The 18,895-nt window shown below is 40.1% G+C and overlaps 1 protein-coding gene across 2 annotated transcripts in view; it reads right to left on the reverse strand.

The window, feature by feature from the left end:
- ST6GALNAC5 (ST6 N-acetylgalactosaminide alpha-2,6-sialyltransferase 5) overlaps positions 1-10,788 on the reverse strand; it is a 67,046-nt gene extending 56,258 nt beyond the window's left edge. For both annotated transcript variants that reach the window (XM_071565418.1, XM_071565417.1), the window contains exons 1-2: positions 10,362-10,788; positions 9,503-9,730 (exon numbers count right to left, since the gene is read on the reverse strand). In XM_071565418.1, coding sequence (XP_071421519.1) covers positions 9,503-9,730; positions 10,362-10,427 — 294 coding nt within the window. In that variant the 5' untranslated portion in view covers positions 10,428-10,788. The remainder of the gene's footprint in view (positions 1-9,502; positions 9,731-10,361) is intronic.
- Between the last annotated feature and the right edge of the window lie 8,107 nt (positions 10,789-18,895).

Genomic DNA, 18,895 nt, shown 5'->3' on the forward strand with positions numbered 1-18,895 from the left:
AGTGCTGCTTGTTATGTACAGTCCCATTCACGTCCGAGGTAGTTCTCATGGATAATGTGAGCAATATTATAACAAACTGTCTCAGTCTTCATAAGGCTCATGAATCACTATTAAAAACAGAAAGAAATCTGGAACAGTGTTACAAAGAGCATAGCTAAGTAGATGAACAAGTGGAAATGGCAGTGACTTTGCCATAGGTTTTTTATTTGCAAAATATATTTTGGATAGTCATCAATACTATCAACAATAACCATTTTATCAAATATTAGTGTTAAGAAATAAATTATCTAAATAAAACACAATATGTTTTGTTATGCTTTGTTTTTTAAAAAAGAGTTCACCTGAATTTATCCAGGCACACGCAGATGAGCTGAGGAAGGACAGGCAGTACTAACTCTCTGTTGCTCTGGCAGCTGCATTCAGACCACTGGCTGCATTTTGGGGTTTTATGTTTTTATTTCAAAGTCAACCAATATGCTGAGTTGTGTAAAACTCACCCTTTTGCAGTATTATTAGGACTAAAATGGCCAAAAGCTTTTTCATAAGGACTGTGGACAAGTCTTAGAAATCAGGTTTTCTAAACATGTCTTTTCTGTGGCTGAATGGTCAGTCTCTGCAAATACAAGATGTATATAGTTTGGATGGGTAAAGAACAGCTAGTATTTCCAATGCAGTTTGAGACCCTGGCACTGCACTTGAGAACTGCCCAGAAGTGTTCCAGGCATGTCATTACCACCACTCCCCTGGAATAGTGTAGCTTCAGCCCCTGTATTTCCAAGACTTGTGCAGGGTTTCAGCCTGTCTTGAGCCCAAATACCACAGGAAGTACAGCTCCAGAAGAAATGTACCTGCCAAAGGTCAGGATTTACTTGCTTAGATACAGCAAGACTGTTCTGCTTTCAAGCTAACAAGCCTGTCTCGAACTACACTACCAAGACTTACTGACCTAGCTTTGGAATCTCTGCATCATTTCATCAGCCCGTAGCTACATCCTACCTCCCTCTCCACTGCCTCAATCATGTGCTTCCTCAGATGCTCATTTTTTGTAAAAGTCACAGGGCTGAAGTTTATTGAAATGGAATAAAAATGTCTATCCACAGAGAATGGTAGTGCAGGTGAGAAAGTTTAGAAGGTAATGAGCCTGGGTGTAACTCATGTCACTGTCTGCAAAACACAGATTGGTCTCAAACTGGGAGAAAAGGTTTTAACCTCATGTAGGCAAACTGGTAAGCAGCATGTACTTGGTGATGAATGTAGTCTCCAGAACCTTATTTTTCAGCCAGCCATTTCTTAAGCATAACAACAGTCCTTTAACTTTCCTGTGCACAAAGCTTGGTATGGATGTACATTTGCACAAACTTGCACTATGGAATTTTAATTTTCTTTAGAGATAACTCTTAGACTGATGCTCTCCTGAATGTTATTACATCAACTTTTATGTCCTGCTATAGCTGAGGGTAAGATATATTCTAATTTAATACTGTCCAACAGTAAAAAATTTACAGAATATTTTGTTCCTGCAATATTAACATCATGCCAATACCTGAGGATGCTAATAACACGCAAAAATCAAAATATATTATTTGCCTGACAAAAATGCATAGTCCAAATATGTCGACTAGTTCTTGAGAAACATTTTCCTCTTCTTTTCCAGGTTATTTCTAACAAAGCCACCCATTCAGTAATGGAAATTTTTGTACAGCTGCAATGAATTCCTAACGTGTTGTATTCAACAACAAAGCACACATTTATATATTCTTGTTCTGTGCTATTTACAACACTTCAGATTATTAAATCTAAATTAAGAAAACCTGATTTATGCTGTCTGTATACCACATAAACTCATTACTGTTCCCTTTCCTTGGACAATGAATATTTTGCACTAGTTCACTGCCATTGTGAAAAAATATTCTAATAATCTATTAAATATATCAGTTTGTCCTCTGTGTTTTAAAACAACTAAATCTTATTATGAAGTTTTTTTTTATGAAGTTTTCTTACAAGGTTCCAGTACTCAGTATTCATTGTTACATTTAATATACACATTGTGTTTCTCTCAACAGTCGATGTCACTCTGAATACAGCCCAGACAGTAACAGTGTTACCAGATTTGCCTCACCTCAGCTCAAATGGTATATTCTCTATAGGACTGTGTACATGTTTCTCAGTGCTCAATTCTGGCTGTCATGTAGAGCATCAACCGGCACCTCTGAGCTCCACTTCTCTATTTGTACTTTCCACTTCTGTTGCAAACAGACTCTCTGAAGGCAGGAGGTTTCGGCTTTGACTTCTTCCCTCACTTCCTATGTGACTTTTAACCGTATTAGGCTATTTTCAGAACGACAATGGAGAACAATTAACTGCAGTTTCTGAACTGAAAATATTTGCTTTTCCAGCTGGTAGTAAACTTCAGTGGTTAACCGGGTATTAACACCTCAAGCTTTAACTATTAGAGCACAAGAGTGATGACTAATGGAGATGGCTTAGGGATGAGGAGAAATGGAGTGAGGTGAAATATTATGTTGCTTCACCTCACCTTCAAAGCAGCTTTTGTGCTGTCACATCTGCTTATATCAGCACCAAACGACTGCTGATTTGATCATAATTGCCCTAATTAGAAGCTCAATTATTACACTCAGTTCTTCATATCAATGCCACCTCAGCATCAAGGATGTGCATACAGAGCGTTACTGAGCAATGCAGGTTAAACTAATAAGGAAGGTCACTGGGAAAAGGAAACTACCTGCAGTCTATTGTTTTGAGGATATCACATAGTTAGGATGACACTCAATATCCACTTATGCCCCAGGACAAGCAGAAAGGGAGAACTTAAAGAACTCTATTGAGAGATATCCATCAGCTGTGAGCAAAAATTACATTTCCTGTCATTGAAAATCTCATTTAGTTCAGACTTGCTTCCACCAAGGATTAAAATCCTTCAAAAGAACACTTTGTCTTCATGGGAAGATGAAAATAGCTTAAAATTCTCACAGTGAAAGATCATGTGAAAATGAAGTGCACAATATGGCAACTTTAAAGGGTTATCAAATATAATATACTTCAACACATACCAGAAACACAAAGGTGGTAATTGAAATTAATGATGTAAATGAAGAAGGAAAAAAAATTAAGGGATTTTGCAGGAGAGATGAGCAAATCTCACAAGCAGATAAAGTGTCCCCAATTCACTGCCTGGAAGTATTTTGTATATACATCCAATTAACAATTTTGCATGTTCACAAAAGAAGACAGGTAAGGAGACAGCATATTTATTCATCCTTCACTCTTCATGATTCAGGATAAAGGCTATAATCTAGAAACAATCAAAAACAGCAGTCCAAAACAAACAAAAACATCTTTGTGCTTCTGCAATTTTTCTTCCACCAAGAAAAAAAGAACTTTGTCTCAGTTGTAAAAATAAGATAACATATTATGATCCATATATTGTATCAGATCTTGCTGTGAGATGTTACTTGTTTAAAATGTAAGAAAATTAAAACACAACTTTGCATCAACTGTTTTGAGCTGACCATGTGCATAGTTATGTTTGCAATGAAATCCATCATCAACATTTTGTGATACAGTCTCTGAAATAATCACTTTGCTTCAATTTCTATGAAAGAATAAAGCTACATCACAAAATGTCACAAATTACATGGGGTAAGGTCTTCACCTGGTATAAACTCCAATACTTTCTCTTGTTTTCAGTATTACAAAAATTATTTTCTCTCCTGTATCTTCTCAATAACTAGTAAATGATAAGAACACATTAGTTGTGGTTGGGTAGGTTCTTATGCATCATGTTACATTAATGATCATTTACATCACCATGCACTAGATGTATACCAAACATCTTTCAGTTTTCAGACACATCTCAGCATTTAATAGTATCTTTTTTGAGACTAATAGTATCTCTTGAGATTAATAATATCTCTTTTGAGACTATTTTTTAAGACGCACATTCTGACCTCTGCCTAGACTCAGTATCCCTACTGGTTAGATTTTATCTTTAACAGCACTTATTTTAGAAAGAATTAGGTAATACCAGTAACTGTAAAATGTTACTTGTTTTTATTAACCTGATAGCCAACATTTGTGTTCTCTCTCACACACTGGAGTCAGAATTCTACAAAAGATGTGTCCAACTACAGAATATGGCCTTTTTCATAAAATAAATGTATGATCTGCACAGCTAACTGACATCTACATGTAAACATTTAAAAATACTTGAAGATATTCCAAGCAGGAGCAGTGCCAGGTTAGAACTATTGGCTCTTCGCACAGATGCCAAGCAACCTGGAAAACAGGAGTATGTACCATCATTCCCTGTCATGGTTGTGTGCTCTGTATTGTACACCATGTGTCAGCATCTAGTGCACACAGAAACTGTTAAAAACTTTAGACAAGGGTCATCAAAATGAAGGAACCCAGTACTACGATTTGTTAGGCTGAGAAAGCCCTCTACTGCAATAGCTCAAAGTAAGGAAATAAAAAGCACAGGACAGTCATTATTCAAAAGGTGGGTAAATCTGGTAAAACAATTGGCTCCACTCTCAGCATGTGGATATTCAGTTGCATTCCCTGATTGTCATGATCCATTTTTTTTTATCAGTCAACTTTATAGGGGTTTAAATAAACCTACAGTTTATCAGTGCAAAAGGTAACTATGATACCTAAAAGTACAAAGAAAAAGCGAAGTAGCCAACAAAACACTAAGCAAGGGGTTCTTTGGACTTTCACCTTGTGTAAGTCCCGGACAGATGGAAGTGTCCCAAGTAAGGTTATTCCAGAATAAAGTCTCCCCCTTGTGGATCTCTCACATAATAAAAGCTCCATCAAATACTTAATTGCATAATAACGTTTGTGTTCCTTTCTTCACAGGTAAGAACTTCAGGGGCAAATAGGAATATGTAATGAAATCATGGTACATGGTTTCCTTAACTCAGTGGGCTTGATCCCACCTCAGACAAGACAAGCTGTTTTACTGAATACTTCATGATTCTGTGATAAAGTCCCTTAAAAGACACTAACACCCTCAAAATAATTTAATTCCTTCTCATCTCTATGTAAATTAATATGAGGACTGGTTTAGTGACCCCTCCACTCAAAACTATTCAGTCCCAAACCAACAGTGGTTTGACCACATAAAAATTCATATTCCAAACTCTTTTGATTTAATACTTACTAAAAATAGTATCAAATATGTAAAGATTACCATCTATTTTAAGCACACAAAGTTTACTATCCTAGAAAAAATAGTTTCATCCAAGAGCAATTTTTTGCATCTCAGAGATTAAGGAGCTATAGCACTATTTGCAGAATGGCTCTTTTTCAAACACTTCATTAACTACACAATCCTCTGATCTGCATTAATTTCAAGGGATCACAAAGATTTCTTTGCATATGATAATGCGAATTATCATAAATTAAGAAATCATTGTGATCACTTAAAATATCATGTTGATCTCAATGCACTCAAGGTATTTAGATGTTGTTCTAAGAAATCATGCATTTTGTTTGGAAGATTAAATTTTCTAAGAAACAAAATCCTTGATGGCTTGAAATAGTATTCAATTACATACGTGACAAACTGATATTTTATTCAGAGTACCAACTGTAGAGTCAATACTGGGTGAAAAGCTTTTTAACTATCCAGAGATATATTCTCACATTCATTTCAGAATAGTATTATAATGGTTAAATATTTATTTCTTGCAAGTTCTGAAATAGTGCTAGGTTTCCTACTTTCATTAACAGTCTCTTATTTGTATGCAGTAATTGCCTTAAAAATATTAGCATTGTAATTTCTTCCTAGCGCTATGATAAATAAACAGAAAGGCTTATCCCCATGCCACCCTACGGAAGAGCAGAATTCTGCTTCCCTTGATGCCAGTGACAAAATCTCTTTAATTTCAGGATTACACACAAAGAATTCATGAAAGATGTCAGTTCAACAGTCTAGGACTCTGGTCCCTTCTAACTGCAGAACAGACGCAGTAGCTGAGCAGTGCTACACCCTGTCAACGTGCCTCAAAGTAGAAGAGAAGCTGCAGCTACTTCACTTTGTTTCAGTCCTTGACCTCTCAATAGCAACTATCAGTAAACCATATTTTCTGTTCCAAATATAGGATTTTCTAGGATGCAACATCTGGCTATTTGGAACAAAAAAAGATACTATTTATTTGTTTCAAACATCCATCAACAATGACTGTCAACTGCTATTGCTCTGGGACATGCAGAGGCAAAATAACAAGAATCCACTTGAATCTCTGAATCCATGGCATTTCTGAATTTTTTTAAGAGTTCAGTTCAACAAAACTTAAGTATGCACTGCTAAACTGTGACAGGCTACTAAAGACAAGTACACGGGTTTCAGTCTCTGATGTTTGACTCACAGAAAAATAAGCCTGCAGAAACCATGAAGGCAAAGAAACAAAACATTACAAATCTGACCAAAAGACAAGGAACTCCTGCAAAAAACTCTTCAATCCAGTAAAAAGAATGTTACATATTTTGCTGTATTCTCAGAGCCTGCCTGCTTCTCTTGACAGAATGGATGCGAAACTATAGTTCTTACTGAATATAAAAGGAGAAAAATAATTTGTAATTACAATATCGCAAGCTGCATTTCAAAATCATTGGTACTTTACTCAAAGTGCCTTGGTTTTCTGGCAAATGGTCTCCATATATGATCATCCAGCACTACTGAATGAGCTGTATTGCTACTGCTAGTAGTGACAGACATGTGTAATATGTGGTATTTCACAACGTGGACAATTGTTAAATTTTATCGCTGAAAAGCAATGTCTATACTACCATATACTTACACATCTCCTGTAAGTGTTAATACTCACACAGTATATGGACTAATACTAAGTACAGTACTTATTACATAACTTCTACATATATGTGCATACTTACTCTCATTAAATGCATAACATTTGGGTACAACACCACAAACATCAAATAAGATTTTTGTATTAAAGCAAATTATGAGATCCAGAAACAAGAATATGTTTCAGCTCCTACATCTCTATGATCCAGTAATTTAGACTACTGCTAACTGTCTTTCATGCATGAACACATACCAAGGATGAATTTTGTATCACAGTCATTCAGCTTCAGGTCATTCAACTTGATAGATAATCCCAAAATTCTATATGGGAAATTAAGGAGGCTGTACTGTAAAAAATTTACCATTCATTGTCATTTCACACCATCACCTCTGTGCTATCAAAATAACATGTACCACTGCTGAAGTTATTCCTCTCTTACCTTTCCAAGCCTCTTGTCCTCAAACAGCAGGTACTTTTCATCTCCTTCCAGACCTCCCTGTCTCTTCACATGTCATGTTCTTCTCACAGCTGCAGAATTTTAACTTGCTCTCTTTATAGTCCCTAAACTTCCCTGATTCCCTCATTTCCTCTTAGTTTGGGCTGGACTTTCACGATACCTGCTATTCAAGTTGTCTTCTCTGCAGTTTCCAGTGTCCCACCCAAAACACGTGTTCTCTGAAAATGTTTCACAGTTTCTCAGTTATTGCAGTCTCTCTCCCTGTTCTCACCATAACCTGCATCCTTCTTTCAAACCAGCAATGCCTGTGATTTTTTGCATTCTCCATTTTTTTTTTATTCTGCAGGAAGTTTACATATTCTGGGATTTTAAATCCATGTCAAGAATATGAATTAGTAAATTAAATTGCTAAAACAAATACACTATCAAGAGTTAAAGCCCTCCTCTTCCCCATCATCCCCTTATGTTAATACAGTGTCCTCACTGCTCTGTATACTACAGTGGCACAGCTCTCTGCATGATCCCATGTGCATTAAAATAAGACAAAGCAAGCTGGGAACATAGCACAAATTGTAGAGTATACTTTTTGACCCACAGATGTTATGTGGAAAAGTTATTAAACCTTCAGCAGATTATTATTGTGAGGCATGAGCTGGGTGAAATAAAATTCAGAAATGGAGTATCTGTGGGGTTTGGGCCATATTGCAATATATTAAAAAGCTGGAGGATCATACTTCTCCCAAACATTGCGAAACATTAAAATTACCCTGGAAAATAATAAACACAGAACAGTGATTTTAAGTATGGTCTGTTAATGAGGAGTGTTTGTGAGTCAGGAGAAACCAATGTAAGTTACTAGAGTCAGAGGGCTACTCACATATGCACCCTAAAAACTCATAGATGCCTTTTCAATTGCTGCTATTTACAACAATCACATGTTTATTTATCTACACCTATCACTATAGTCACGTTCAAGATGAACAAAACAATTACAAGGGGACACTATACACAGAAGGAAGCCTGGGGTCAAACTTGCTTTTTCTATAGACATTACATATGTGAATTTCAAGGAAAACTATCTAAGAAAGCAAATAAAGCCTACAAGGCACCATCAGGTGCTATTTTTCTGTGTTAAGAGCCCTACAGATAACTCTTGCATAGAAAGTGATGCCAGAAGGAACAATAAAAATCTCTGTATATCAAAGTCACTAGTCTTCACACAGTACCTCTAAAAACTGAGCCCAGCAATGTGTTTGACAACCTATCTTTCAGAAAGTTGTCAGTCTGGATGTTAAAACATGAGAAAGTTGAGAATCCTTGCTTCCCTTGCTTATTTTTTTAACGTAAATTTTTACTGCAAGATGTGTGTGTACTAAACATTATCTGGGGTTTTGCCAGAGGGGAGACCTTGGAGTTTCCAAGTAAGTGCAACAAACTGAACACAGCACAAAAAAGTAATCTGCCTTCTGAGAAAATTATTGAAGATCAAGTGTCTCTTCAGCATAGATGTGCCACCTTGTTCACTTTATGTCACTACATCTGTCCTGTGAGCTATCAAAGCTTAGTCTGCCAGTCTCTGGTAAACAGGTATTACAGTCTGACAATCTAGCCTGGTAATTCCTCTGTCGAGGGGAGGGACATCATTTTGTTCACCATTAAAGAAGTGCCCTCTGTTTCTCGAATGGTAACTACGGTTTCCCCCCTTCTGCTTCCCAGGAGGGGGATGAAAAGGTCATTTGTGCAGGAGACATTCTTTTTTGTTTCCCACGACAAAACGAGCTAAGAATAAACACCTACCTATTGACCTTCCCTTTCAGTAAATAAACTTCATTCTTTATCCCTTACGAATATCATCATAAACATACATCTGTATTGCAGCTATAGCATCCAGCACTAGAAACAAAACCCTTCACCCTCCCTCTTCTACTGCACTACACAAATACCCAACCGCAGGCTCGCACCGGGTCCTGACCCCGTTAATTCACGCCCTCCGCCCCAGGCACGACGGCACCCGAAGGCAGGCTGCAGAAGGCAGCCCTGACAGCGGGGCAGGCAGGGCACGGCGATCCCGCCCGGGCACCTCCCGGGGATAACGACGGACAGCCCGGCAGGCGCGGGCTCGGTGCCCCCGGTGGGAGGCTGGGGCAGTGCGGAGTCCGCGGCTGCCCCGAGGCCGGTGGCAGGGGCGGTCCCGCCGCCGGCGGCTCACCTTGTGCTCCAGGACGCTGATGTATCCTTCCAGGAGGCCGGCCCCCACGGGGAGAGCCGGGTGGCGCTGGCCGCGTTCCGGCGGGTGGCTGGGCACCGCCGCCACCTGCTGCTGCTGTCGCCGCCGCGGCTCCGGGCGGCCCCCGCCGATGCCGCCGATGCCGCCGTACATGAGCAACAAGCTGGTGCACATGGTGGTGAGCGCCAGGCAGACGGCCAGCCCGTGGCGCTGCGGGGGGCAGAGACAGAGCCGGCTCAGCGAGCTCGCCCCGCCGCGGGGCCCAGCGGGGCGCGCCGTTCCCCGCCGGCGCACTCGCAAGTTTCACCCGCCAGAGACCCGGCAAAAGTGCGGCAGAACTGGGAAACCCCTTCTGTCCCCCTCCTGCCGCCTCGCCAGCCCACTCCTCTGCCTCCCTCCCTCTCCCCCAACCCTGCTCCCTAGCCGCTTCTCCCCTCCGTGTGCCCGGCTTCCCCGCGTCCTATTCCCGTGCCGCCGTCCCCCTCTGTGCACCTCATTCGTGCATTTTAACGAGTGTTGGGGACTGTAGCGCTCCCCCCGCCCAGCTACCTCCAGCATCGTCCTTTAAGCAGATCGGTTTTCTATACACTCCTTAAAAACGCACACATATAAAACCCCCAAACCAGGAGCAACACGAATAAAAGAAAGCAGGCGGAAAGTTCTTGGCCGCCGCTGCCGAGGTTTTGGTCGCCTTCGCGCGAGCCCGAAGAGCCGGGGAAGGATGGAGCGTGTGTGGGGTGCTCGGGGTAGCCCCGCGCCGCTCCGCGCCTCTCGCTTCTCTCCTCTCCTCTCTCCTCCCCGCCGCCGGAGCCGGGATGAGCAGTGCCAACAATGCACTTACCATCAGGGTCTTCATTTTGTGCGCCTCCCGGCCGCCAGTCCTCCCGCTCCCTGCTAGGCTCGGCATGGCGGGGAAGCCGCAGACATGGCTCGGCCAGGGAAGCGCCGCCGTGGCGGGGATTAGGGGGGAATTACACCCGGCCGGACCCTCTGAGCTTGCCAGAGCCGGGTCCTCGGCTGCCCCGCCTGCCTCCGCCCCCGCCTCCGCCTCCCGCTGCCGGCGCAGCGGCGACTTCAGGGCAGGTGGAAGTTAAACTTCTGCCTCCCGCCCCGCTGAGCGGGTACCAGAGCGATGAGCGAGCAGGGTTCGCCTTCCCTCCCTCTGCCCAGGCCTCTGTCCTGCCTGTAGCATCGGGGCACGACCCTCACGTTACGCTGTTTGTATTTTTCCTAGTGGAAAATTTCTCGTTCTCCCACCGCTAGCTGGGTTTCCCGGAGCTGGCAGCGTTCAGGCAATACTTTATATTCACGTTGGTAAAAAAATCGACGCCCTCAACTCCTTGTGCGGCGCTGACAACACCGTCTCACACAACCTTTCCCGAGCCCTAACAACCGGTTTCAAACCCTTTTGACAGAAGCTATCTTCCTTTTCTTAACCAAATATCACAGCACAGTTTCCCCGTGCCATGCCTGGTTTCTGAAGGCAGACTTTTTCCCACTCTAACAAGCAACCTTCTAAAGTTCTTTATTCTTTCTTTATGTTGATGGTGGACGGTTCAGTTGTGAAAACTTTGCTAGCAGACCTCACATAGATTTTTTTTGCTCTCGGAATGCCACGTTTATAAATGTCCCCCTTCTAAACAAGCCATTTTAAGGTTGATCTCTTACAAAGTTATTAGACTGACAGCGTTTAAAAGAATTACCTCCTAATCATGAAGTTATTTCGCTTGAAACTACTCATGGAAATAATAGTACTAATATATGGCTTCACATCTAACCTACAGCTATACAGTATTAAAAATTACATTAAGGAGAAAACTATCAGCAGGGTAAGTCAACCATGGTCACAATAGCAGCTTTCTCAAGGCTGGAATTGTCATTGAAATCCATTTTTTATCTTTACTAATTCACTGGAGGATTAACAGTGAAACAAATGCCATCTCTAGTATGCAGCATATAGTGCCTTTTAAGAAAGTAAAAGAAATAAGAATGTATGGTACGTCAGTGGATAGCACAGTAAACACGTTTATAATTTCAAGAAGAATGCCATATTGCACACAATACTTGCTGTTTATTCATTTCGTGAGTTTGATTTCAATACTACCAGTTGTTAAGACAAACGGAGCAATATAAGAAGTATCTTATCAGGTCTTGGTAATTCTTTATTATGTGGTTGCACTTGACACTCAAATTAGTGAAACAAAGGGCTGACTTGATGAATCATTGAAAGGAATTTATCTGTGGCTCTCCTAGGCTTCTTGCAAGAGACTACAAAAGGCAGTTCATGCATTTTAGTGCTGTGTCTCAACTACCAGCAAGCAGGTTACTGGTGACTGACCTTTCTGAGCCTTTCTAATATATTTTGCCATGCCAAAGTGAAGCATCGTTATTATGATTTAGGCTCATGGCTGTATGTTAGACATCTGTTACACAGTATGTCTGACCAAATTCATTAAACTTATGGGTTTTGGTAGAATAGGCTGATTTAAAAATCTACTAATAAAGGAGACAAACTGAATTTTCTAATTTAATGCTTGACTTGAATAATGTCCAGCTTTCTGCTCGTCAAATATTTAATTAGATTGCCATGTTGGTCATAGACCGTATTCTTGGCAGTCAAATGCTCACTGAAACAAATATAGTAGTGTAATGTAAATCCTACAGAGGTTTTTGTGTAAGCATAGGAACTTTAGAAATCATCTGGAAAACAGCCCAGCTATTTAATTTAATTTAAAATTCCTATTAACTAATAGTTCTAGCTATCTGGAGGTTTGTTTTTTAACACTATCAAAATCTGTGTACATGCAGATATGAATCTGTATACCAAATAGTTAGACTTGCAAGGAGAAGAGCATAGGCAAAGCATTTAATCAACTTGGAAATGAGTCAATACAGAAAACTTCTTAAAGTCCATCTAACTTTCTGCTTCAGCCAATTTATTTTCTGTATGCAAGGGATACTGAACATGCATTTCTATTCCTCCTTAGAGCTCGAGTTAAAGAGAGATTAAAACATAAACAGCTGCTTTGCCCAGAAGAAGAGCAGCAGAGTGATAGCAGGGTTTTTCAGCCAAATGTGACTGAGGAGAGATTTTCATCTGCATGGAAGAGACTGGGTTGTCTCCTCTTCTAATTTACCCTTCTTATTTTCACCTTTCTACTAGCTATAGACTGACACAGTAGTCATATGGAATAAAAAACTGCTTGTGGCAGCTTCAGGAGGACCTAAGATGCTAATGACAACATAAAAATCTGTGTAGAGTGAGAAATTCATGTAAAAAGTAGTGGTGCAGGTAGAGGCAAACCTCTCAAAACTGACAATGGACTTGGAACAGCAGAGCTCTTTCACTGATTCCTAAATAAAACTGCTTAAACAGCAACTTCCCCTGAGCTGTCTGGATGAATGAAATAACCACCTTTTTATAATGCATTTTAGCTCAGATTCCCTTAGATAGATATAAAATAACCCTTTCAAGCTATGGCTGAGTTCTCATGAAGTTCATGTGGAGACAACATAGCATTATTTACACCTTGATATAATGAACAATTATAAACCTACTTTCTACATTATGGCTGGCCTGGAGTGAATACTCAGGTGGAGGAACCTCTATGCCAGTGCACTTCAGCAACTGGTAGCCAAACTATTCAGTGTAAAGTAGGATGAGGGCAATAGCTAGTTTTCCTGTTCATGATCCAGATGTTGTTTGCCAGGACATTATCCCTGAGTGCAATTTACTATGTGTGTGACTCCAGCAAACCTTGCTCTGCACCTTGCTGTCCCTCTCTCCTTTCCACCATAACCAGAGGTAGGGTGTTTGCACATGCAGTCAGTACACAGAATGCCTGCAAACTGGAATCTGCTGCTACCCTTCAGCCCTGTCACCTCCTCAGAATGAAAGCTCAGAGAGTCTTAAATGTTTAATTATTTTGTGACTCATTGATGGCAGTGTGGCTCCTTTGCTGAAAAAAGAGGTAATGTTTGAGAGAACTGATTTAGATCTGTCCCTAGTTTTAAAGACAGTAAGAAAAAGGAAGTTTTTGTTTATCTACTCCCTTTTACAAAAGAGTGAGAAGAAAAGGGATCTGGTGCGATATATGTAGTTCTGCATGTCACTCTGCAGGAGTGCTGAAAGCACTTAAATACATTCCCATCACACTGTGTGTATGAAGGTGTTTTTCAGAAAAATATTTGCGATAGAAGTGCTTAAAATAGATTGGAGGGGAGAGGTTAATTGTATCAAGACCACTTTGATATCGTTATGCCTTTGACATGAAGAATCTGAGTCACTAGGATTTTATAGGTGGCTTAACATGAGAAAAAAGTTATTAAAAATGTAAAATTAATTCAAAAGTGTCTCCGGTTAAAGTTGCATCATTTTGTCATTTCCATTATATTCTGAGGTCTGTGAAGCCCTGGATCTGTCTCCTCAAGATCCACTCTTGAAATTACCATTGAAATTACCTTCTATAGCCATTTTATCCCTCTCTGCTTGCTGGGGCAAGATGCTCAGTAGGAAGTATAAAGCTCCCACTTCCGCAGCCTCATGAGGCATGAGCTTAAACCATGATCACTAGCGTAGAACAGAATATTGCTTGTCCTGGGCCTGCAGCCAGTGACATTTGTGTGGATGGCTGGGAGTGCCACATTTCAGAAGGGAGAAGTGGTTTTTTGACTGACTACCTAGAAAAATGAGACTAAAGGTTGGAATATGATGAAAGTTTGTGTGGATTAATGGACAGCAGGGCAGTCAAAGGTATATAGGAAATGAAATATATCACACTGATATCACCTCCATGTGTTGTTTTATTATTTATGTATATATGAAATTTTAACCTCTTTTTCCTGAGAGAAAGAGCTGCATTTTTGCATTGCAGACACAACCAATGGAAAACATTCAGCAGCCTCAAAGTAATGAGCCTACATTATAGATTTTTCAAACTGCCCAGTGATTCATGAAATGTTTTTCAAAACTGGAAATATGCATTGAGGATTGGTCAAAAAAGGTAGAAACGATATTACAGATCAGTCAATACTGTCTCTCTTTTATGAAACCAGGCTGCCTTTGAACTTCTGACAGAAGCAAACAGTGATAGATGCATAAAGAAATGAAATACTGCATGGAAATAGAAGTGCAAATGAAAACAGAAGGGGGAAATAGTGAGATAACATCTGCTGAATCTGCTGGTTTTTTCTTTCTTATTTCTTAGTTTTCTCCCCAATCTAGGAAGCATAAATATAGCAATTGGATGTTTCAGAAACAGTGTCTAGCTCAACTGGGTGGACTCATCTGCTCTAAAACCACACGTGAAACACTATGCTTCATTCTAATCAGTCTTTTGGTGGGGAAATTAAATAAGACATATCCTGGAATATACAGTGTTCTCAAAATTCCACATCTAAACTCAGAAACTGAAGATTAAGAAATAAGCACAGGAGGCTTCAAATGGAGGGCATCCAGTACCACTTGTGGAAGCCAACAGGATGACCAGAAACTGTTCTCCATGGCCTTTTGTTTTACTGTTCACGACCAAGACAAAAGAAGGAAGACATACATTCTGTCTATAAACAGAGCACAGCTTTAACATATGGACTAAAGTAACTGAGAACATAAGTAGTACAATTTGGTAAGAGATTGGATACGTTTGAATATTCTGGGGATGTTTGCTGTAATATAAGAGATCTCAACAGGATCCCAAATGGCTCAGTTTTCAGTGTCTGTGTATTTGTTCCTTTGCAGACAAAAACTACATCAACAGGAAGTCAAAGCATTAAATGGAACAGAATTTCTAAACTCAAAAAAAAAAGTTACCAAGCAAATATCAGACAGGAGGCATTAGAGCAGAAAAAGGAAACAAAGAAGGATAAGTGCTCATTGTGGATTGGTTTGCAGTTCTTTATGTATTATTAGAGAGTCGATAAAAAACTCTCCTGCTCTTACACAAACACAAATATCACTTATGATGACAGGCTGAACAACAACTGTGGCAACAAGGGGATCCATTAGCATCAAACTGAAATGGCACAGTCACAGAATCAAGTAAAGTCCTTTAGTGGCCAAGCTGTATAGATCTTATTTGATAATAGTTAAGTTCTTATCTACAGGTTTATAGAAATCATCTTTTCTGTCCAGACAGTATATCACTATATAAGCATATATGCTAATTGAGAGCAGTAAATCAGTTAATATACAGTGTGAGAATAGCTGTCAGTGGCTCCTGTCACAGCTCAGCAATTTCATGCTTGGGTCCTGTGTGCTCCTGAAATTATGTAGTGGCCATCTTAGCAATGTATGAATTTCTTCCGTTTACCCAGCACACTCAAGACACAGATACCTAAATGAAGTCTTGGGGCTTTGACTTGGCTGCTGAGAGGTCCTGAGTAGTCTTGTTTCCAAAGAAGTCAACAGTAATTGAAGGAGAGTCTTGGGTGGGCTGCCTGTTAAAGATAGTCTTGGTTCTATCCATTTGCAGATTCAGATGGGGATAGACTCCTGCTAGCAGAGATCAGCGATCATGGGGCCAGAGTGCAGCCATTTTAAAGAGACAGTGGTCATGGTTACGTAGTTTGGTTGGTTAATTGCAATTGAACATGGAATCTGAATCCACAAGAGAGTACAGAATGTCTATAAAATTATTTCCTGTGTCCAAATCTGGTGCAAACCACCCTAGACAACTCTTCTAGCCAGGATGAACAATCATTGTAGGAACTAGTCTTGAAACAGTGGGAGAGTTTCCTCACTGCAACAGATAACTGAATGCTTCAAACCAGCTGCTAAAACAGATGGATTATTTTCCTTTGTGACATGTTGTGTCCTTGTTTAAACATTTCTGCCATATTACTGATATTTGTCACTCTTAAACAACTACAGAAAACAAGACTTCTCTGTGTTGTACAGGATAGATAGATATCTTGGCTACATACACTCATTTTTCTTTCTTACACTTCAGGGCAGAGGACCAAGTGCAGCTCAGCTGCAGAGCTGGATCCAACATTTTCTGCAGCAGCTGTACCCTTCTTTCTTTGAACTGCTATTAATATTTGTTATCACATTCCCATGCCTTTGTCACCACCACCTGGCTCGTGCTTTTTATTTAAGTGACAGAACTTTAAAAAATCCTGTACTTTCCCCAGTTATGGTATATATTTTATTCAAGGTGATGATTATATATCTATTCTCACCATAAACTACAGTGCCAGGAACATACTAACTTGAGTTTTACTGCAGTACTTTTACTGCCATCTGATTATTTCCTCATTGGGAATTGCATTTGGCCTCAAAGACTCATATTTGTCTATTTACTTTATTTTTCCTTTTAGCTTATGATTTATTTTAGTTTAGAAGGGATTACTTTGATGTCCCTTAATCTACAATAGTTTTTGTTTGTATGATAAGTACCTAATTTTATTTGTTACCAAAAGCTCACAGAATCTGTGTTCAGTATTACATGTGCTCAGTACTTGAAAGGTAAAGCTTAAGCTCTGTAGGCATGTGATGTTTCTGTCCTCACTTCAAATAAATGAGGCCTTAGGGCATTTATGGTTTAGACCATAAATTCAGATGTCAAAGGAACAGGTGGTAATGTGACACAAGCTGTTCTTGCTCATTGTATGAGTTTCCTCTGCTCAGTCTCCCACCGATTCATCTCTGTCACAATCCCGAATCACTCTCCAGCAATAGTTACTCCATTTTGGCGGGTTCAGTTTCTGTCCATTGATAAATGACAGTTTCTCTGTTTCTAAGCAATATCAGTCTAGAAAATGTGGAGCTTGGAATCTGAAAGCATGTCTACTGGCACATTAACTCAGGCACAGAACCACATTGCTGTGACTGAAGCCTTCTGGGGTAAAGCTGGCTCACATTGCCCAGCCTGGAGCCTGTGCAGGGGAGTGCAGATCCATCTGCACATCAGCTCCAGCTCATGAGCAGTCTGCTAGGTTGAAGTACTGTGGGCTGTGGTTCAAGAACTTGCAAACAGTAAAGAACCAGAGCTTAGCAGAGAAGTGAATAAATTGGTGTGATGTATTAGTATAAAATACTGTAGTAGTTGCTCAATGTTTATTCAGTCACTGATTTTAGAGGGGTTTTTTGGTGTGTATTTTGATATCTTGCTGGTAAGCAAGCATGGACAGTGCTAGACTTTCTTCATAAGTGAGGAGAGAAGGAATCATATACCACTATTGTTTGTGTAGCTGGCACAATCATTTTAATTTCAAAGAAATTATTGACTTTGTCCATTTCTTTGAATCCTCAAAATTTTTATCTTAAGCACTATTCATATTCAAGCATTGTCTACAAGCTAACTAAGTAGTTCTCACTAAATCCATGTGGCCTCATCCCTATTTCCATAAGATAGTTGTATATTGATGGTAAGGAATGCTGGTTGCTCAGCTTTAAGCTGTCACCTTATAGCTATGAATATTCAGTACCTCGGACATTGAAACCCACAAAGCCTAAAGTCAGGCACTGAAAATTAGAAGGCTGTTTTGGAAATCAGAACCTTCTTGACTTCTCAAAGCCATGAGTTCTTGTTTCTTGGTATCACTTGAGGATTGTTGCATTAGCAAAGTCTCCAATCTCAGCTTGAAAAAAGTTTCAAACAAAATTGGGCAGAAAGTGACCTCATACAAATGCTGGCTTGGAACATTACTTGGCTCTGATTCTGCACATTTCTAGCTACTGTAATTTACAAAACCTCACAGTCTCTCCTGAATTACCATCAGCAGTTGTCAAAAGTTGATGAGACACATTGGAGACCAATGGGCCTCAGAAAAAAATGTATTTTCTTCATACTTCCCCAGAAGACAAAGGTGGGCTACGCAAAAGCTCATTTTATGAGAAACTGAGCCAGCATCTATTAGCCAATGTTCTGGGCATATGGTCCAGCTCTGGTTTTCTCAGCTTTTTCAGGGGCCTTACATCACCATTTTAGACAACAAGGCACAAGAACCTGCAAGAAATCACACAGACTTGAACCAGAAACATGCTGGGGCCCATGATTACTGCAGTACTTTCAAATTGCCCAGTACTGATCGTTCCAACACATTACACCTGCAACTAACACCTGCCACAAACTTTCTCAAATGCCACCCTCTCTCATCTTCAACTACAACCACTTGTGCTCATTTATTTTCTGTACCATTTTTTCCTTTAAAAAAAAAAAACAAAACCTTTCCCTTGTCCAATCATAGAGTAGCTGAGCTAGATCCTTCCTGGCTACTCTTTTCTACCATCTGCTCCACCATGTACATACCCAATCCAATCCATGCAGAGGTCCATTATGTGACTGGCTAACAATGGGTCTGCTTGGCAAGTTGCTTTCCAACAGAGCACTGGGTGATTGTTAGCACAGCTACTTGTCTGTAGCTATATTATTA

The sequence above is a fragment of the Pithys albifrons genome, chromosome 10 (genome assembly GCF_047495875.1).
Source record: "Pithys albifrons albifrons isolate INPA30051 chromosome 10, PitAlb_v1, whole genome shotgun sequence".
Lineage (NCBI taxonomy): Eukaryota > Metazoa > Chordata > Aves > Passeriformes > Thamnophilidae > Pithys > Pithys albifrons.